At 40.8% G+C, this 22,872-nt stretch overlaps 1 protein-coding gene and 1 long non-coding RNA gene across 3 annotated transcripts in view; both read left to right on the top strand.

The window, feature by feature from the left end:
* LOC142748190 (protein kinase C delta type-like) overlaps positions 1-14,264 on the top strand; it is a 28,942-nt gene extending 14,678 nt beyond the window's left edge. For both annotated transcript variants that reach the window (XM_075855308.1, XM_075855310.1), the window contains 3 exons: positions 4,135-4,417; positions 12,139-12,267; positions 13,219-14,264. In XM_075855308.1, coding sequence (XP_075711423.1) covers positions 4,135-4,417; positions 12,139-12,267; positions 13,219-13,380 — 574 coding nt within the window. In that variant the 3' untranslated portion in view covers positions 13,381-14,264. The remainder of the gene's footprint in view (positions 1-4,134; positions 4,418-12,138; positions 12,268-13,218) is intronic.
* Positions 14,265-15,911: 1,647 nt separating this feature from the next.
* Positions 15,912-20,995, top strand: LOC142749852 (uncharacterized). The gene is made up of 3 exons (XR_012882476.1): positions 15,912-16,382; positions 17,689-17,835; positions 20,408-20,995. It is a non-coding gene; the product is annotated as an uncharacterized LOC142749852 (long non-coding RNA).
* Positions 20,996-22,872: the final 1,877 nt, after the last annotated feature.

Raw genomic sequence — 22,872 nt, 5'->3', positions numbered from 1 at the left:
TGAGGGCCTTATGTACTAGATAGACCCCATAAATCACCCCATATTAAAAACTGCACCCCTCAAAGTATTAAAAATAGCATTCAGAAAGTTTCTTAACCCATTAGGCGCTTTACAGGAATTAAAGCAAAGTAGAGGTGAAATTTACAAATTTTATTTTTTTTGCTGAAATTCATTTGTAATAAAAAAAAATCTGTAACACAGAAGGTTTTACCCGAGAAATGCAACTCAATATTTATTGCCCAGATTGTTCAGTTTTTAGAAATATCCCACACGTGGCTCTAGTGTGATAATCGACTGAAACACAGGCCTCAGAAGCAAAGGAGCACCTAGTGGATTTTGGGGCCTCCTTTTTTTAGAATATATTTTAGGCACCATGTCAGGTTTGAAGAGGTCTTGTGGTACCAAAACAGTGGAAATCCCCCAAAAGTGAGACGGTTTTGGAAACTACACACCTCAAGGAATTTATCTAGGGGTACAGTTAGCATCTTGACCCCACAGGTCTTCTGCTATATTTATTGGAATTTGTCTGTGAAAGTGAAAATCTACTTTTTTTCTGAAAAAATATTTAAAAAAAATAATATTTGCAAGGAATAAAGATTAAAAAGCACCCCAGAACTTGTAAAGCTACTTCTCCCGATTACGCCAATACCCCATATGTGGTACTAAACTGCTGTTTGGACCCACAGCAGAGCTCAGAAGGGAAGGAGCGCCATTTGGATTTTGAAGCGCAGATTTTGCTGGATTGGTTTTCAGTGCCATGTCACGTTTGCAACTCCCTGGAGTAAGCAAAACAGTGGAATCCCCCCAAAACTGACCCCATTTTGAAGACTACACCCCTCAAGGAATTGTTCTAGGGGTATAGTTAGCATTTTGACCCCACAGTTTTTTTGCTGAATTTAGTGGAATTAGGCCGTGAAAATGAAAATCTACTTTTTTCTGAAAAAACATAGAAATGTTTAATTTTTACAATGAATAAAGGAGAAAAATTACCCCAAAATTTGTAAAGCAATTTGTCCTGATTACAGCAATACGCCATATGTGGTAATAAACTGCTGTTTGGACCCACGGCAGGACTCAGGAGGGAAGGAACAATATTTGGCTTTTGGAGCTCAAATTTAGCTGGAATGGTTTTCGGGTGTCATGTCGCATATGCAAAGCCCCTGAGGTACCAAAACAGTGGAAACCTCCCAAAAGTCCCTTTAGGGGACTGGAACGAGCGATCATTAGGTCGCTGGTACAATACACTGCAATACTAATGTATTGCAGTATAATGTCATTTTACAGGCTCCTGTAACAGTGCGATCGCTGTTCCTGTCCGTTAGTCCCGGGTGTCAGCTGTAATACACAGCTGACAGCTGCAGAATATGGAGCGGGCGCAGCGCGTGAGCCCGCTCCATATATAACCCCTCGCACCACGACATTCTATTAAGTCGTGGTGCGCCAAGGCGTTAATGCGCAGCGGATGGTGCAAAGTGAAAATTAAAATTTTCCAATGATATGCCATTTTAATGCACAATATATTGTGCCCAGTTTGTGCCACTGAAGACAAATACCTCATACAATGTTGAGCGGGTTCTCCCGGATATAAAATGTCATATATGTGGACGTAAACTGGTGTTTGGGCACGCTGTGGGGCTCAGAAGGGAGGGAACACCATTTGGCTTTTGGAGCGCAGATTTTGCTTGGTAACTGTTTGGGGTTTTGCTGGTATTTCAGTTATGATGTGGGGGTATATGTAATCTGTGCGGGGTACATCAGGGCATAATAAGAGGGTATAATAATGGGGTACATAAATAATAATTCGCAGATATGTGGCCTGTGTCACACTGATAAATGGCGCCTGATCCTATCCGCTTTTGGAACACTCTGCACATTTTGCATCGCCATATTCTGAGAGCCAGAACTTTTTTATTTTTTCTCCAACGGAGCCGTGTGAGGGCTTATTTGTTGCGGGACAATCTGTACTTTTCATTAGTATCATTTTAGGGTACATGTGATTTTTTTTTATCACTTTTTATTAGATTTTTTTGGAAGCAAAGTGACAAAGAAACATAAATTCTAACAATGTTTTTTGTATTTTTTTTTTTACAGTATTCACCGTGCGGTATAAATGACATTTTACTTTATTCTGCGGGTCGGTACGATTACGGCGATACCATATGTATATAGGTTTTTTATGTTTTGTGGCGATTGCGCAATAAAATCACTTTGATAAAATTATTTATTTTTCTGTGTCACCATATTCTGAGAGCCATAATTTTATATTTTTCCGTCAAAAAAGCGGTGTAAGGGCTTGTTTTTTGCGGGACGGGTTGTAGTTTTTATTGGTATTATTTTGGGGTACATGCGACTTTTTGATCACTTTTTATTCTATATTTTGGGAGGGTTGATGACCAAAAAAAAGTGATTCTGACATTGTTTTTTAATTATTTTTTTTGCGGTGTTCACCGTGCGGGAAAAATAATATTATAGTTTTATAGGTTGGGTCGTTACGAACGCGGCGATACCAAATATGTGTACTTTTTTTAACATTTTCATTTTTTTCCTATAATAAAAGACTTATTATAGGAAAAAAAGCATTATTTCTTTTTGTAACTTTTATAACTTGTTTTTACACTTTTATAAAACTTTTTTATTACTTTATTTTTTACTTTTTACTTGTTTTACTTGAAGCCTGGCAGCACTGATCGCTGCTATAATACATTACACTACCTAGGTAGTGTAACGTATTATAAACTGTCAGTGTGACGCTGAGAGTCACACTGACAGGAAGCTTATGAGGTTCTCATAGGCTGCTGTGCATGGCAGACCCGGGGGCTGTTATATGGCCCCCGGTTCTGCCTTATAACCGACTGCAGCACCTGCAATCGGTCCCCGGGAAAGTTTGTTGTAGCAACAAACTTTCCAGTTTGTTATAGCAACAAACTTTCCAGTTCGTTGCTACAACACACTTTCCCTGCGATCACATGACCGGGACCTGAACTAATCAGGTCCCGATCATATCTCCGGGAACAGAGGTAGGTGATAACAGCGCGATCCGGGTGTCAGCGCTACTCTGAGACACCCGGATCGTGCTTTTAACACCCACCGTGAATTCACGTTGTCACTGCACAGAGCCCAGCAAATGCCGACGTGAATATACAGTGGGCGGTCGGGAAGCGGTTAATGATAGCAACCTGCTAGGCTATGTTCACATCACGTTTTTTGACTGATGCCACTGTTAGGCATCCATCACTTGCCTCCGTTTAATGGATAAGTCGAAAAGCTCCACTGACGTAGCTGTCCATATATGGACAGAATCACTGGTGGTTCCCTATGCAGCAGAGGCCTCCATAGGTTAACTGTGTGGGATCCCCCGGGGATCGATACAGGGAACCCTCCACCCGCACCGTGGCCCTAAGGAAATTTTTAAGCATCCTGAGTCTTCAACGGCTTTTAAAGCAGCCAGAGTCTTCCCCGGGCCTGCTCAGGGTGTTCGCCAATTTTCATTGTATAATACATCGGGTAAAACTGTGCATGAGCAGATAGTGATTCAGGGGACAGCTTCCATCCACAAATATCTAGTGAAGATGCTATTGAAATAAAGAGTCCTACACATCAGCAGCCAGGTGTCCTCTACCATGACGGAAGGCGGAGTCCCTGGTTTCTATTTTGGCCTGGGAACCTATGTGGCATCCTTCACTCATAGACCATTTAAAAAACAACGTATACCACACAGTATACGGTTTCAAGTGGGATCCGACTAGATGGACATGCGTTGTTTACTACGCTATTCCATCCTTTAAAAAAAGGTATACTGAGTTATACCAGGCCGACGTATGCTAAAAGGGCACGCTTTTGGCCTCCATCGGGCTAATAAACCCCTATGAACATGTTTAGCATCTGTATTGGGACCTTTCCCGACATACACGCTAAACGCAAGGCATGAACTCAATATGAATGAGGCCTTATAAGTATATTCCATTCTTAACTGACAGAAAGCTACGTGCAACAGTTTCCTTCTGAATTGATATCTGCTATCCAACAGTAGAGTGTAAACAGCGCACTGATCCAAGAATAAATACTATTATACACAGATGACTAGTTGTGGCATGAACACTGATTTGACCCCAATTGTTATTTTCTTCTACACAGAGATCTCAAGCCCTCTAACATCTTGGTGGCTGCAACGGGCCATATAAAGATTGCCGACTTCGGTCTGGCACTCGAGAACATCTGTGGAGACCGGTCAGCCACCGAATATGCTGGAACACCAGGCTTCATGGCCCCTGAGATGCTGGCTGAGGAGGAGTACAATGCTGGAGTCGACTGGTATGCATTTGGTATCATCTTGAACATCATGATTACCAGCAAGTCCAAATACCACCGAGGACTATTCAATGCTTCCAGCATGGAAGCGAAGAACATCATTAAAAGGGTGAGTATTTTACTCTATGGGATATATTTTATGCTGACCTAGAACAGTGGTTTACTCAATGGCAGTAGAGGTCCTTCACCCAGTATAAGTGCAGAAGCAAAAACCCCATTAAGAAATATTCATTCATTTTTATTTTATTTTTCCTTATGCAATACATACCAATAACATTACATTATATTGTACAGATCATTTACACCAGATATCCACAAAGCTTTAGAATTTTCTCCCAACCCTGCACAACCCACTCCCTGTCACATAAAAACAACAACAAAAAATAGAATCATGCTATAACAATAGTTTACTTGTTATTAGGGAAAGAGTCGCTCCAAGGTTCCCACTTTTCCAAAAACCACATAAATAAACCCCTCTATACAACATCCATCTTTTTGAATACCAGTTTAGAAATTACATAGTCATTCCTTAATGATATGGCCGCATTAAGCAGGTTTTTTTATGACAAGTGAGTCTTTTAGCGGTAAAATTATAAAATCTGAAACACCCAGAATACATAATGTACATTCAGGAAATAATTTACAATTGAAGATTATATTAACCCCTTCCCGACATTTATGGTAAGTATACGACATGGAAAGCCAGTGCTTCCTGCAAAATGTTGTATAATTACGCCAAATGCTTGGCACCGGCTCAGAGTCGGTGCCGTCATCCCCGGATGTCAGCTGTATCTTACAGCTGACATCCTGCTGTAACGGCGGGGACCGAAGTTAGCTTCGATCCCCGCCATTAACCCCTTACATGCAGCCGTCAAAAGCGATCGCTACATTTAAGGTGTTTGCAGCTCATCGACACCCCAGCAATGAAATCGCCGGGGTGTCGGTGGCTGCAATGGCAATCGGAGGCCTAATACTGGTCTCCCGATTTGCCTAGCACGGAAAATTCCAGCCCCTGCCCGGAGGCGGGGCCTGAAAGGCTTCCGTAGCCACCAGCAAGATTGCGCCTGCTCTGGAGATGAGCCGGCGTCATTATCGGTGGATATCAGCTGTATGTTACAGCTGACATCCACTTGTAACTTCAGGAACTGGAGCTAGCACCGATACCTGCCATTAACCCCTCAGATACAGCGATCGGATGTGATCGCTGCATCTTTGTGGTTGCTAGCAGATCGCCAGCTGTGCCCTCCAATCGCACGACTGCCAACTGCTATTATGACACCAGGAAACCTAACAATGTCCTCCTGTTGGCCATTACGGAATTCGATTATGCCCCGCTCGTAGGCGAAGCCTAATCGGCTTGCTGTCAGTGAATGACTGACAGAACGAATACATTGCACTACGTAGTATTAGAAAAAAAGTGGGACTAAAGTAAAGTGTGAAAAAAATGTGAAAAAAAAAGTTGTAAAAAATATAATAAACGTTTTAAGTAATAAAATAAAACACAATCGCCATTTTTCCCTTATCAAGTCCTTTATTATTGAAAAAAATAAATAAACCATATATATTTGGTATCGCCGTGACCGTAACTGCCTTAACTATAAAAATGTTATAATATTTATTCTATGCGGTGAACGGCGTAAAAAAACGTAAAAAATAATGCCAGAATTTCTGTTTTTCGGTCACTTTGCCCTACAAAAATTGAAATAAAAAGTGTTCAAAAAGTCGTATTTATCCAAAAATTGCGCCTATAAAAAGTATAGCTCGTCTTTTAAAAAACACAGCTCCGTCGACGAAAAAATTAAAAAGTTATGGTTCTCACAACATGGCGACAGAAAAAATACATTCCTTTTACAAAAGTAATTTTATTGTGCAAAAAGTTGTAAAACATAAAAAAGTGTCATAAATTAGGTATCGCCGAAATCGTATTGACCCGCAGAATAAAGTTAACATGTAATTTATAATGCATGGTGAACGCTGTATAAAAAAAACCCTAAAAAACTGTGCCAGAATTGCTGTTTTTTGGTCACCTTGCCTCTCAAAAAATAGGATAAAAAGTGATCAATAAGTCGCATGTACCCCAAAATGGTACCAATAATAACTACAGCTCGTCCCGCAAAAAAACAGCCCTCATACCACTACGTCTATGAAAAAATAACATTAGTTAAGGCTTCCATAGTTCAGGAAATAAAAAATATGCAGTTATGCAGATCAGAGGTGAACATTTCTACTGTTTCAAGAGGAGATTTATCGGGGGCCCTAAAATTAGGGAACCAGGAAGGGGAGGCCCAAACAACTGCTAGAAGCGAGGGTGCCCGTATTATACCAGGACAACACTTCCCAGCAAAATTCCCCAAACTGCAAAGGTGCGGAGTGTGGACCAAAAGGGGGATAAGTAAAGACACCGTTTATCAGTGCGACACCGGCCTGTGCAGAAATTATTGCTTCACAGCGTAACACACATCTATGGATTATTTTATTGTTTACCCCATTATTATACCCCCTGACTATGCCCCTGATGTACTCTGCCCAGCTTACATATCCCCTACATTATAAATGGAAGCACCAGCAATACTCAAACAAAACTACTACCAAGCAAAATCTACACTTCAAAAGCCAAATGGATCTCCCACTCATCTGAGCCCTACAGCGTGCCCAAACAGCAGTTTACTTCCACATATATGACACCGCCATACCCGGGAGAACCCTTTTAACAATTTTTCGGGTGTGTCTACAGTGGCATAAGTTGGGCACGACATAATTGCCACTAAATTGCCAATTCTGGGGAAAACTTTTAATTTTTACAATGCACCATACGCAGCGCATTTATTAATGGAAAAGACCTGTGGGGTGAAAATGCTCACTACACCCTTAATAAATGCCTTGAGGGGTGTAGTTTCTAAAATGGGGTCACTTCTGGGGGTTTCTTTTATTATTTCCCATCTGAGCCTCTGCAATTGTGAACCAATTCTGTGTAATTAGCCAAATTAGGCCTCAAGTTTGCATGGTATTCTCACTCCTGAGCCCTGTCAAATGTCCAGGCAAAAGATTAGGGCCCCATGTAGGGTGATTCTAAAACCGGGAAACACAGCATAATGATTGGGGAGCTGTCTTGTTATGGTGGCACAAGCTGGGCACCACATATTGGCATATCTATGGAAAAATCCCATTTTCACTCTGCAATATCGAGTGCACACTAATTTCTGCAAAACAGCTGCAGGGTTAACATGCTCAATACCTTGAGGGGTGTAGTTTCCAAAATGGGGGTCACTTATGGGGAGTTTCCACTGTTTTGGTCCCACCGGGGTTTTGCAAATGCTACATAGCGATCACAAACCAATCTAGCAAAATCTGTACTCCGAAAGCCAAATGGCACTCCATCCCTTCTGAGCCCTGCAGTGTGCCCAAAAAGGAGTTTATAACCACATATGGGCTATTGCCGTACTCGGGTGAAATTACTTAACACATGTTGGGGTTCTTTTTCTGCTTGAGAAAATGAAAAACTTATTTGTTGAGAATATGAAACCTTTTCAGCTAAAACTACGTCTTATTGGAGAAAAATTAAATTTTTATTTTCACTGCCCAATTCAAATAAAATCTATGAAACAGCTGTGGGGTCAAAATGCTCACTACACCCCTAGATTAATTCCTCAAGGGGTGTAGTATCACAACTGGAGTCCCTTTTGGGTAGTTTCCACTGTACTGGTACCTTAGGGGCTTTGCAAAAGTGACATGGTTTCAAGAAACCAATCCAGCAAAATCTGTACTCTAAAAGCCAAATGCCGCTCCTTCTCTTCTATTCCTTGCCATGTGCCCAAACAGCAGTTTATGACCACATATGAGGTATTTCCGCACTCCAGAGAAGTTGCTTTACAAATGTTGGGGTTCTTTTTTTCCTTTATTTGTTGAGAAAATGAAAAATTTTGAGCTAAAGCTACGTCTTTTTGAAGAAAAAGGATAGTTTTTATTTTCACTGGCCAATTCTAATAAATTCTATGAAACACCTGTGGGGTCAAAATGATCACTACACCCCAAAATGAATTCCTCAAGGGGTGTAGTTACCTAAATGGAGTCACTTTTTGGGCGTTTTCCTTGTTTTGTCCCCTCAGGGGCTCTGCAAATGTGACATGGCCTCCGCAAACCATTGCTGCTAAATTTGAGCTCCAAAAGTCAAATGGCGCTCTTTCCCTCCTAAGCCCTGCCGTGTGACCAAACATCCGTTTATTACCACATATGGGGTACTGTTTTACTCGGGAGAAATTGCTTTACAAATTTTGCTGTGCTTTTTCTCCTTTAGTCCTTGTGGAAATGAGAAAAAATTAGCTAAACTTACATTTTCTTTGAAAGAATGTAGATTTCCATTTTCGCGGCCTACTTCTAATATTTTCTGCAATAAACCTGTAGGGTAAAAATGCTCACTATACCCCTAGATAATTTCCTTAAGGTGTGTAGTTTCCAAAATGGGGTCACTTTTGGGAGATTTCCACTGTTTTTGCACCGCAAGAGCCCTTCAAACCCAACATGGTGCCTAAAATATATTCTAATAAAAAGGAGGCCCAAAATCCATCAGGTGCTCCTTTACTTCTGAGGCCTGTGCTTCAGTCCAGTAGCACTCCAGGGCCACATGTGAGATATTTCCTAAAACTTCAGAACCTGGGCAATAAATATTGAGTTGCGTTTATCTGGTAAAACTTTGTGTTACAAAAAAAAAATGGATTAAAAATGAATTTCTGCAACAACAAAATATTTAATTTGTAAAATTCACCTCTACTTTGGTTTAATTCCTGTGAAACGTCTAAAGGGTTAAGAAACGTTCTAAATGCCGCGCCGATTGTGTAAACCGTGGTCGTGTGCATGGGGCCATAGAAAAGAATGGGTTTGCAATTTACCTGCAAAAATGCAGATAAATCACGCCTGCAAAAGCAAGGTCGAGTGTAAACTATCAGTAACAAGTTTTAAAACAGGAATATTACGGGTTTTTAATTTATTTTTATTTTTAATGGCCCGACAAGCAGAGTTGATCTGAATATATTTGAAAGCCATATCCTTCGGTACATCAAATTTCAGAGCCAAAATGACTAGTTATTTTATTTTACCATCTATACAGAGATCATTTACTAATATTACTCCAATTTTTTCATGGCCTTAGCACAACCTAGCAAACTTAGGGGCTGAAGGTCTAAATTACTCTATAATAAAGAAATAACTAATGAAGAAAAAAACATGAAAATTTTTTTGCAATATACCCACATTTTCCATCATCAGACAAGCTGTAGATTTAGAATATATAGATCCGGAGAGCCGTCCATAGTCCAGTAACTGAAAAAAATATTTATATCTGTAAGTTTTCATATCAACCAGTGTTATGGAAAAGACGGATGTCACCATTTATCAGGAACAGTAATTGGCAGCAAAATAACACATCCTAAAATCTGGAGGGTTTACACCTCTATCATCCGGAGGATACTGCAAATATACCTGTGTAATTCTAATCTTCCTGCCATAACCACAGAGAAGATCATTCAAGATACCATCTAAAGTTTAAAAAAATGAAATGTCAATCCAGAAAGGCGCGTTTCTCAGCATGTATAAAATCATTGGGAGAATAAACATTTTAATCATAGGAAGTTTCGCCATAAACGAAAAGTTCAGTTTGGTCCTGAATTTAACTTTTTGTCTAAGTTCAACAATAAGGGGACACAAATTAAGTTTCATAAAGTCCCCTATGTCCCTCCATATATAAATCCCCAAATATTTAATTTGGTTACTAACTGGGATCACGGTCCCTAAATCCTCAGCATTGTCGTCTAAGGGTAATAACATTAATTTTTCCCAATTAATCAAAGATTAGAAAATGTAGCAAATTCAGCAAGTTTATAGTTAATAATGTGTATAGAGACGCGAGGAGAGCTCAGATATAGTCATATATAATCCGCATAGACAGATATAACATCCTCGTATTTCCCACTCCTGAATCCAACAATTTTACTATCCTCACGAATATATATCGCTAAAGGCTCCATAACCACTGAAAATAATAGAGGAGATGAAGGACGTCCCTGACGTGTACCTTTCTAGGTTGAACTGGGATGATCATTTATTATTGATTTTGAGTCTTGCACACGGCTTCTTATATAAGATCTTCAGCCATGTTATAAAATTGTATTCATACAGAAAGGCCTCTAAAACTGTCCAAATGTACTCGACGCTGTTAACCCCTTCCCGCCGCAGCCATTTTTTAGATTTTCAATTTAATTTTTTCCTCCCCACCTTCCAAAAGCCATAACTTTTTTATTTTTCCGTCGATATAGTCCTATGAGGGCTTGATTTTTGCGGGACGAGTTGTAGTTTTTTGTATTGCCATTTATTGTGCCATATAATGTACTAGAAAACGGGAGTATTTGTGGAGTAGAAAATTTTAAAAACAGCGATTCCTCCATTGTTTTTTTAGCTTTGTTTTTACGGAATTCACTGTGCAATTAAAACAACATGTTAACTTTATTCTTCGGGTCAATACGATTACGGTGATACCAAATATATATCGTTTCTTCTATATTTTACTACTTTTACAAGTAAAAAACTAAGTGTAAGAAATTACATTTATTTTGTGTCGCCAAATTCTGAGAGCCATAACTTTTTTATTTTTGCGTCGATTAAGTGGCATGAGGGCTTATTTTGCAGGATAAGCTGAAGTTTTTAATGATACCATTTTGGTGTACATGCAACGTTTTTATCACTTTTTATTCCATTTTTTGTGGGAGATGAGGTGACCAAAAAATAGTGATTCTGGCGTTTAGAATTTTTTTTCTTTTATGGCGTACATCGTGCAGGTTAAATAATGATATCTTGTAATAGTTCCGACTTTTACGGATGCTGCAATACCAATTATGTTTATTTTTTTTTTACTATGCTTTAGAGGGAAAATGGGAAAAGTTTTTTTTTTTAACTTTTAATATTTATTTATTTTTACATAAGAAAAAACAACTGCATTTTACAAATTTCTACTTTTTCTATTAGTTCCCCAAGGGGACTTCAACCAGCGATCGTTGGATCGCTTGCACTATATACTGCAATACTGATGTATTGCAGTATATCGTCTTTCTGACAGGCTTCTATTAAGCCCTGCCAGAGGCAGGTCTTAGTAGGGGCATAAAGATGGCAGATCGTGGGACCTTCATTAGGCCCCCAGGCAGCCATAGCAACCATCGCCACCCCGTGATTGCATTGCAGGGGGCGCGATGAGCTGCTAGAGGGGGTCGTCCCCCTCTTCCTAATGATTTAAATGCTGCAGTCTCGATTGACCGCGGCATTTAACGTGTTACTAACATACAGCCGACACCCGCATCGTATGGAGCGGATTCACTCCGTGAGCCCGTTCCATACTTCTCCTACCCGACTGTGATGTATGGATATGTCAAATGTCGGGAAGGGGTTAATTGCTTTTGTAGCTTCGAGTGACAGCACTGCCCCAGAAGAGCCATGATGGGCCTGAAGATGTCCAGACAATTTTCTTGAGTGAATAGAAGTCGATATAACGGAATAAAGCCTGTTTGATGTTTATTAACAATGAAGAAATATTCCTACAACAAATCATGAAATCCTGGAATAACGATCTGCTATAATATTCTCCCTGGTCCCCCAGCAGTTATGTGCACCCCACCACCTCATAGCTGGCTCCTCTTATTTCCTGACAACGGTCCGTTCATTATTAGACAGTCACTCACCCTTCATTGAGATATAATCCGTAGTTGTAAGATCATTGATGGAATATAAAAGGTTGTAGATTTCTGTATTGAGAACGAGCCAGCTCAATTATAGTTGTTTCATTTTCAGCTCCTCCGGGAAGATCCTGCCAAGCGTCTAGGGGTCAATGGTAACATCAGAGCCCATAGGTTTTTCCAGCATATTGACTGGGACTCGGTACAAGCTCTTAGAATGCGACCACCACACACGCCTGTACCAGTAAGTATAAGATCACATGTTGAAGCCTTTTTTTCCACTTTTTTTTTAGGCGTCTTTTTAAATCAATTAAATGAAAAATCCACGGTCCTTTGCTGGTCAAAATGCGCATCAAAAACCTTCAAACAAGCATTTTTTCTTCTGCCTCCCATTGATTTCAATGGAGGTTCAGAGAAGGAAACAGCTCCAAAAGAGGGAACGCTGCTTTTTTTCCCTGTAGCCTTCAAAAACCAACCAGAAAAAAAAAAGCCTCTGTCTCCCATGCAAATCAATGGGGCTAGATTTGGGGCGTTTATTTAACCCTGATTCCGACACGGTTTTTATGTCTAAACCAGCGCCAAAAAACACTGTGTGAACTGGGACTTGAGAATGAGAATGAATGGTCCTTAATTTATATTTGTTTACATTATCATACTGGTTTCTTTAAGAAGGAGAGCATTTGGGTCTACATAACAATGATAATTACAATATCCTTATCAAAAGAGTGGTCCAGTTTAGATAATCAATTTTCTATATATTTTATTAGGGAATTCTCAGTTAATAGATGGAGATCATCTGTTCATGATCCTCATCTTTTGGCCAATGTGTAGAGAAGTGACAAAGAGCATCTCTGGAGGACCTGTCCCATATTACACAGACAACCCATTGATATAAATAGACATTGTGTAATGCTTCATTTCCCCTGTGGTAGCGCTGCAGGGAAATTGAACACATACAGCCAGGTTTCCCCACAGATTTAAGCTGATCGCTAAAGGTCCCAGCAGGAGGACACTTTGTGATCAGCTAATTGGTAAGAGAACCTTTTAACAAATAGGGATTGTCCAAAGTGGATAACCCTTTTAAGTGTAAACATTTTGCATTAGAATTACACAGTTTTCATAAGCTTTATTCAGGGCTGTGATGAGAATTTACCATAATAATATCACCAAATCCTTCTGCTTCCTTATCTTTTAGTCAAACAACATCCGGCGCAGCTCCAGACCATTTGATATCATCAGAATGGAGGCAGCAGAGGATAACAACATGGCCATATCAGCAAACCACCAGGCCATATTCACAGGGTTTTCATTTGTCAACGCTAACTGGAAAACCCTGGACAGTGCACCAGCTCTTTAACATCATCAGAGCAAGCTGTCCTCCTAATCCCCAAGAAGAACTTCAAGAGGAAGAAGACCATCCAGCGGAAGAAGACCATCCAGCGGAAGAAGACCATCAAATGCAGAAGACCATCCAGATGAAAAAGACCATCAAATGCAGAAGACCATCAAGTTCAGAGGATCAAGGTAGCATATTCTTCAACAGGTCAAGCTGGATGATGATGACGACACCAATAGCTTCCAGATTGCTTAAATCTGTTATAAAGAAGGTAAGTACCTTAATGTCTATGTTTGGCATTAGGATGTGCCTGATCATATCATGCACACCACATGCCTAGAAAAGAAGAATATTATGATACTATATATATAGTGTTACACCATATATATACTTCATAAGAATTTTGAAATACTACAAATTACACTTACCGGTGACTACCGGTGACTGTAATTTTATTTTTCCCCCTTTTCTATGACATTTCATTTTATTGTCATCGGAAATGGGGAAATAAGGTGAGTGATGGCCGGCTATTAAGGGGTGGAGGAGGCCGGATTTTTTTTTTTTTCATACAGAATGTATTCATAACATTACCTATGTGTTGCATTAGGATGTGTCTGACCGTACCAGACACACCCCATGCCCAGGTAAGAAGGTAAGCACCTTTACATAAAAATGTCTATGTTTGGCATTAGGATGTGCCTGATCATATCATGCGCACCACATGCCTAGAATAGGAGAATATTATGATACTATATATATAGTTTTACACTATATATATGTACTTCATTAAAATGTCAAAATTCTATTTACCGGTTACTACCGGTGACTGTAATTTTATTTTCCCCCTCTTCTATGACATTTTATTTTATTGTCATCGACGATTGGGGAAATAAGGAGAGTGATGGCCGGCTATTAAGGGGTGGAGGAGGCCGGATTTTTTCTTTTTTCATTTACATACAAAATGTATTTTTAAAAATTCTGATATGTGGCATTAGGATATGTCTGGCCCTACCAGGCACACCTCATGCTTAGATGAGAAGGATATTATGATTCTTTATATATATACTGTTACACTATATATATATATATATATATATATATATATATATATATATATATATATATATATATATATTCTTGCCTAGAGTAGAAGAACATTATTGTAACGTCCGCGGTCAGAGACCGCAGACTCCTATAATCCTACAGACGTCTTCCTCCCCAGAGATGCCAGCACATGCGGCCATCGTGTTCTGCAGTGACCACTAGGGTGCGCACTCTAGCTCATTCCCGGCCTTAATGGGCCAGAGCACACACATGTTTTAGATTGACTGATTGCTCCCATGATCACCCTGGACTATAAGTAGGGCCCTGCCCCTTCCTTCATTGCCTGAGCTTTGTTGTGTTAACCGTGTTAGTCTTTACAAATGGTCCCTTAGTGTTTTCCAGTTCCCAGTGTTCTCGTTCCTGCTACCTGTACCCTGTATCCCTTGCTACCTTGTTCCTGTGCCGTAGAGAGTTGGAGTCGTGTAGTGTCGTATGCTACGCCTGCTGTATTTCACCACACCTGGTGTCTGCCTGCTGCCAAGGTCCCATCCGAGCCTGCCATCGCTATGGTCTGTATTGCCACAGGTACCCTTATTTGAACTATTGGCTTTGCCTTGGTATCCTGTTTGGCCATCTGCTATCCCGCTATGGCGGTAGGGCCCAGTGGGTCCACAAACCGATTTTGACAATTATGATACTATATATATAGTGTTACATACACTATATATATATATATATATATACTTCATTATAATTTCAAAATATTACAAATTACATTTACCTGTGACTACCGGTTATTGTATTTTATTTTTCCCCCTTTTCTATGACATTTCATTTTATTGTCATCGGAAATGGGGAAATAAGGTGAGTGATGGCCGGCTATTAAGGGGTGGAGGAGGCCGGATTTTTTATTTTTTTTTCATACAGAATGTATTCATAACATTTCCTATGTGTTGCATTAGGATGTGTCTGACCGTACCAGACACACCCCATGCCCAGGTAAGAAGGTAAGCACCTTTACATAAAAATGTCTATGTTTGGCATTAGGATGTGCCTGATCATATCATGCGCACCTCATGCCTAGAATAGGAGAATATTATGATACTATATATATAGTTTTACACTATATATATATATGTACTTCATTAAAATGTCAAAATTCTATTTACCGGTTACTACCGGTGACTGTAATTTTATTTTCCCCCTCTTCTATGATATTTATTTTATTGTCATCGACGATTGGGGAAATAAGGAGAGTGATGGCCGGCTATTAAGGGGTGGAGGAGGCCGGATTTTTTCTTTTTTTATTTACATACAAAATGTATTTTTAAAAATTCTGATATGTGGCATTAGGATATGCCTGGCCCTACCAGGCACACCTCATGCTTAGATGAGAAGAATATTATGATTCTTTATATATATATATATATATATACTGTTACACTATATATATATATATATATATATATATATATATATATATATTCTTGCCTAGAGTAGAAGAACATTATTATAACAACCGCGGTCACAGACCGCAGACTCCTATAATCCTACAGACGTCTCCCTCGCCAGAGATGCCAGCACATGCGGCCATCCTGTCCTGCAGTGACCACTAGGGTGCGCACTCTAGCTCATTCCTGGCCTTAATGGGCCAGAGCACACACATGTTTTAGATTGACTGATTGCTCCCATCATCACCCTGGACTATAAGTAGGGCTCTGCCCCTTCCTTCATTGCCTGAGCTTTGTTGTGTTAACCGTGTTAGTCTTTACAAATGGTCCCTTAGTGTTTTCCAGTTCCCAGTGTTCCCGTTCCTGCTACCTGTACCCTGTATCCCTTGCTACCTTGTTCCTGTGCCGTAGAGAGTTGGAGTCGTGTTGTGTCGTATTCTACGCCTGCTGTATTTCACCACGCCTGGTGTCTGCCTGCTGCCAAGGTCCCATCCGAGCCTGCCATCGCTACGGTCTGTATTGCCACAGGTACCCTTATTTGAATTATTGGCTTTGCCTTGGTATCCTGTTTGGCCATCTGCTATCCCGCTATGGTGGTATGACCCAGTGGGTCCACAAACCGATTTTGACAATTATGATACTATATATATATATATATATATATATATATATATATAGTGTTACATACACTATATATATATATATATATATATATACTTCATTATAATTTCAAAATATTACAAATTACATTTACCTGTGACTACCGGTTATTGTATTTTATTTTTCCCCCTCTTCTATGACATCTTAATTTATTGTCATCGGTGATGGGGAAAATGGTGTGATGGCCTGCTGTTAAGGGGTGAAGGAGGACAGATTTTTTTCTTTTTTTTACATGCGGAATGTAATAATAACATTTTCAATATGTGGCATTAGGATGTGTCTGGCCACAGACACACCTCATGCCTAGGTGAGGCGGTAAGCACCTTTACATAAAAATGTCTATGTTTGGGATTAGGTTATGCCTGATCATATCATGCACACCACATGCCTAGAATAGAAGAATATTATGATACTATATATATGGTGTTACACTATACTATACATACTTCAATAGAAATAGAAAATACTACAAATTACATCTACCGGTGACTACCCAAAAAATAGAGACCAGAAGCAGCACTCAAATAGCAAAAAATATGAATTTATTTCCCCAGCAAAGCAACGTTTCACTTCCTCCATGGAAGCATTTCCAGTGATTGTAATTTTGTTTTTCCCCCGCTTTTTTTTTATTGTAATCGGCGGATGGGGAAATAAGGTGAGTGATGGCTGGCTAATAAAGGGTGGAGGAGGGTGGATTTTATTTTTATTTTTTTACATGGAGAATACATTCATAAAATGTCCCATGCCCATGTAAGAAGGTAAGCATTTTTACATAAAAATTTCTATGTCTGGCATTAGGTTATGCATGATCATATCATGCGCACCACATGCCTAGAAAAGGATATTATAATACTACACTCCCCAACATTGAAATTGCAACACAAAGAAGGGTAAGCCGTAAGGTTATGCAAATCAAGGCAGTAGCAGGTGTCGCTAACATCTGCAAATTATCACATTTTTAAGCACCTAGCTCCAATCTGTGGCATGTGGGAGGGACATAAAAACCAGATTGAAAGCAAAGTTTTTTAGCCACGTGAAACCTCAAAAATCAGATCAAGTGCTGTGGGATGATTGTGCGATGCCTCCTGTTCCTCGACGTGGCAGTTATCACCACTTGTCACAAACTGTGAGGGACAAAATCCTTGAACTGAGAGACCTTGCTTTATTACTCCAGCAGATCGCTACCTGCCAAGGTTTAGATGTAAGCACTGTTCCACATTCCTTGTCCCGGAGGTTGGGAGACCAACAATGAACATTAATGACAGAGAGAGGTTCGGGGAGGCGAGAATCTGCACGGACGGATCGTCTGTTTGGAAGAATGGTGCGTAGTAATCCATTCTGTACTGCAAATGCAATTGGACGTCACATCCCAAGCCTAGGGTAGCAACCAGTGTCGTGCAAACCATCAGTAGGCATTTGCCCGATATTGGGCTACGAGCCAGACGTCCAGTTACAGGTGTTCCATTTACTCCAAGCCACTGCTCTTAAAGGCTATCGTGGTGTACAGCAAGACCGTAATGTAGGTTAGAATTCAGGCCTATCCTCTTCAGCGATGAGTCTCGCTTTTATTTAGAACGTGGTGGCATGTTTAGGCCCGGCAGGCTGCTCACAGTAGCACAAGCAACATGCATTGCCCTGTTGAAAAACGGCTTCTGGGACACTTTGGAGAAATGGATGTACCATTGGTTCCAATACCAAATCAATGTAACACTGAGCTGTTAGTGTACCTGAAAGGACGGGTCTGGCTGCTGTTCATTATATCACCCCTCATGGTCTCCACACCAATCTCTGGCTATCATTGCACCTTAGACAAATGCGTGACTCATCGCAGAAGAGGATAGACCTCCATTCCAGCCTTCATTGCCGTCTTGCTGTGGTCAATAGAACACCTGCAGCTGGACGTCTGGCTCGTAGCCAAATGTTGTGCAAACGCGTTCTGACAGTTTGTGTTGACGCTAGATGCCACCCCAGGCTTGGGATGTGACGTTCAATCGAACAGCAACATGCCATAGTCACTTTAAGAAATGCAGGGCATAGTCAACAGGAAATTGCTCACCTGGAGAAGGTTTCCCTTGGTGACGTGCAATGTACCCTAAAAGACATGAGCTGAAAACATGTACGCAATCAACCACGGCTTGGACAACCTCCAGTGACCACAGCACATGAGGACAAATTTCTCAGAGTGTGTTCCAAACGGGACAGATTCAAAACAGCTCGTCAGATCAGTGCTACTCTGATGGAAACGAGGCAAAAAAGTGTGTCAATCGGGACTGTCAAATGCCGCCTTGTATCCAGTGGCTTGAAGGGATGTGTTGCAACCTGAAAACCGTTAATAAAAAGAAAAGGATATTGTGGGCTTAAAAGCACAGGAGCTAGACCATTAGTCAGTGGAAGAAGGTTCTTGTCATAGATAAATAAAAATTTGAGGTGTTTGGGTCGAAGGGGCGAAAGTTTGTTGGTCGTATGACAGGTGAGAGCATGCTTTGGGCTGGCATTCAGCCCACAGTCAAGCATGGAGGAGGTTCCATTATGATCTGGGAATGTTTCAGAAGTGGTGAGGTTGGTGACTTTCTAAAAGCTGAAGGAATCATCAACTCTAGGTGAAACAACAACATCCTGGCACCCATCTTATAAGTTGTGGATTCACACTGCAGTAAAATAACGAACCAAAACATACTTCCTAAATGTGCAAAAAGTATATTCAGTCAACAGACTGACAAGTGCTGGGTGCACTGGGGCACAGTCATGCTGGAACAGAAAATGACCTTCCCCAAACTGTTCCCACAAAGTTGGAAGCTCCAATTTTCTAAAATGTCTTGGTATGCTGAAGCATTAAGACTTCCCTACAAACAGTACCCTGTATGTAACGTAATAAAAAGGATAATGGAGGATCTGACTTGCTGGGATCTGATAGTTTTCTTTTAAAATGTTTTTATATATTACACTCCAGAGTAAGGGTAGAATCATTTAAAGGAGGATCAGAGGTGAGGGAGGTAAAAAGAGAGATAAGACACAAGGATCCATGCAGGGGCGTAGCTATAGGGGGTGCAGAGGTAGCAGTCGCACCTGGAGCCTGAGAGGGCCAAAATGCCCCTCAGCCGCATACGAAGACACCGGTATTATAAATGATATATGGAAGATGGAGTCCTGTTATAGATTTTGCATTGGGGCCCAGGAGCTTTATGTTACACCTCTGGATCCAAGATACAGTGGGCCCTTTACCAAAACTCACCTCTATGTGTATTTTAACCTCTTGACGACTAATAATGAGTAAGTTTGTCATGAGTGGCAAGCAGTAGACGCATTTTGATGAGCATACCGGTCATGCTTAATTTCTTTAACTCTTGGACAACCCATTAAATCACTTCACTGCCCTGGACTACAGGGGATGCTATCATTAACTCCTTCACAGCCCTAGACCACCAGGGATTGTATTATTAACCCCTTTACTGTTTTAACTAAAATAGAATAAAAGAGACACGGCGCCACATAGTGAAAATAAAAGCGAGGTACAACATGAGAGCAAACTTGGTGATAAGAGTATGCTCACCTTGGATTGTAGACAATGGTAGGTGTCACAAAAGTAATGAAGCTGCTGCCAGGTCCATGCACAAAGCAAACAAAATTTGTTGTCGAATTAAACTTGATAGAGTGAAAAAAGGACCACCGGCGCTGCTAGTATGAACAACGTGGAGGCTTAGACAGGCATCAAAGGAAAGGTATTTAATAGTCAGAGGCTACGCGTTTCAACACCGAACCGGTGTCTTCATCAGGCCGATGTCTAAGCCTCCACATTGTTCATACTAGCAGTGCCGGTGGTCCTTTTTTCACTCTATCAACTTTACTGTTTTAGACCACCATAAATGTTACCATTAATCCCTTCACTGCCCTAGATCACAAGGAATGTTTTTAAATATGAGAAGATCATGTTAAGTGGAGTTATCAAACCGGAGTTAAAAAGAGGAGCTAAAGTCCCTGTAAGTACTCTTCTTTTCTTTTACTTTTTCAATTGTTCACTGTTTTCTTTGTAACTGAGATAATGGATAGCAAGATTGGAGGTTTTCTTCAGTGCACCGTTTGCCATATGTTTGTTCCAGGGTGAATACCTCTGTGGCAGATGTGAGTATGTTGTTCACCTGGAAGCTCGCATTAGAGATCTTTGAGGAGCAAAATGCAACACTGAGGGCGATAGACAATCTTGAGCAGAGCATGCTGCTCACTGAGCAGGCAGTTAGTGGGGTAGACCTGGAGGTTGAAGACATGGGTCAGCAGGATCAGGCAAGCATCTGAGTTAATGTAGTTAGTGGAAGTAGAAAGGGGTCCAAGTAAAGGAAGGTCAATCCTGTTTCTGATATTCCAAGCAAAATTGCCAAGTTGGGTGATGATGCGAGGGTATCGGTCTCAGAAATGGCAGCCCTAGTGGATACTGATCTCCCTAACAGCCGGGAGAACAGCCCAGCTAGTAGTCGGCGGGATGGCAATGCAGGTAAAGCAAGAAAATTGGTAAGAAGGAGAAAGGAATGGATCCAGCGCTGAGACCAGGTAAGTTAGTTTAAAAATGGAAACTTCTTCCAAGATTTATTATTGCGAATAACAATAACAAGGAAGCCATGACTAAGGACGCAGATCGCGTCTGAAACGCGTAGGCACCCGCCAATTCCCTTCAACTAGCCACCGTATCCAGAAGGAACACTGCTTGTCTACCTTTTAACTCACTCCCTTTGTTATTTGCAATTATAAATCTTGGAAAAAGTTTTAGTTTTTAAACTAACCTACCTGGTCTCAGCGCTGGATCCATTCCTTTCTCCTTCTCGTCCATTTACTGCGTGTGCCGACACGAGGACCCGAACGCTACTGACAGTGGGACTGCTATGTTCAGGTGAGCTGGAGGATCCCCTCTATTCCTTAAGAAAATTGGTAGTTGTAGGGGATTCTATAATCAGGAAGACGGATAGAATAATTTGTCACCGAGACCGCCTCAACAGAATGGTTTACTGTCTCCCTGGTGCCAGGGTTTGGCATGTGGTGGAATGGATGGATAAATTATTGGGAGGGGCTGGTGATGATCCAGCTGTTGTGGTCCATGTGGGTACCAACGATAGAATACATGGTAGGTGGAGGAGACTTAAGAATCATTTTAAAGAACTAGGCTATAAACTGAAGGGAAGGACCTCCAAGGTAGTATTCTCAGGAATACTGCCTGTGCCATGCAGATCACAGGAAAGACAGCGGGAGCTCAGGGAGTTAAATGCATGGCTGAAGTCTTGGTGTAGAGGAGAAGGCTTTGGGTTCCTAGAGCACTGGGCTGACTTCTCATTGGGGTACAAACTGTATTCTGCAGATGATTTGCACCTAAATGGAAGGGGGTCTGCTGTGCTGGGGGAGAGAATTCTACCTGGGATGGAGGAGTATTTAAACTAGGGCTGAGGTGGGAGGTCAATTTAGAAAATAAAGGGGCAGTTAGGTTAGAGAGGGGTCAGACTATATTGGTGGGTGAGAAACAGACTGTGGGGAGAGGACTAGACAATAGGATAAGGAGAGACTTTTGTTACAAAACAGCAATGCAAATAATAATGCCCAAATAATGTCAAATAATCACATTTCTGATAGTGAAAGTGAAAAACTGAAAGGCAAGTTAAAGTGTATGTTCACAAATGCCAGAAAAAAAGGCTTTAAAAAAGGCTTAGATCATTTCCTAGAACAAAAAAGTATTAGCTCCTATGTCTATAAATGTATCCCTTTTCTTTTCCCATCCCTTGGGTTGAACTTGATGGACATGTGTCTTTTTTCAACCGTACTAACTATGTAACTATGTATGCTGCAGGAATGCTGGTAAAAGCAGTCCCACACGCTGTATTTGTACAGGGGCCCTCACTTGTCTTTGCCCTGTACTGAATGGCGCCTCATCTGGACTTTTATTTGATACTATTCATGACCACTGTATGGCATAGTTTATAAGGCCACTAATATGTGATATTTATATGGGTGCTTTGTGACACTATTATTCCCTATTTATATTACCTCAATATCCCAGTTGTCCTGAACTCCTCTGTCTAACCTCTCTAGGATTACCAGTTTCTTAATCTCCCTCTGGTATCCTTCTTCACTTCTTCACTGGGGCATGGGTTGTGTTGACAATTTACACGCTAGATAAGGCCCCTGTAATTAACGTCCGGTTCAGGTGAAGTGAAGCCGTAAACCAGCAGGAAATTTAAAAAAAGGGCAACATAAGAAGAGAGGGACGATTGCGGAGATGGCGCACCAGTGGTCTAGGCAAAACTCTTATTTTGAGTTTTGCTTGGCATGACTTTTTCCATTTTATTTTCTATCGGGACTGTACTGGGCTGATCACTGTACT

This window comes from Rhinoderma darwinii, chromosome 3 (genome assembly GCF_050947455.1).
Source record: "Rhinoderma darwinii isolate aRhiDar2 chromosome 3, aRhiDar2.hap1, whole genome shotgun sequence".
Classification (NCBI taxonomy): Eukaryota; Metazoa; Chordata; class Amphibia; order Anura; family Rhinodermatidae; genus Rhinoderma; species Rhinoderma darwinii.
The sequence above is the reverse complement of the archived record's forward strand: the minus strand, read 5'-3'. Positions and strand labels throughout refer to the sequence as shown.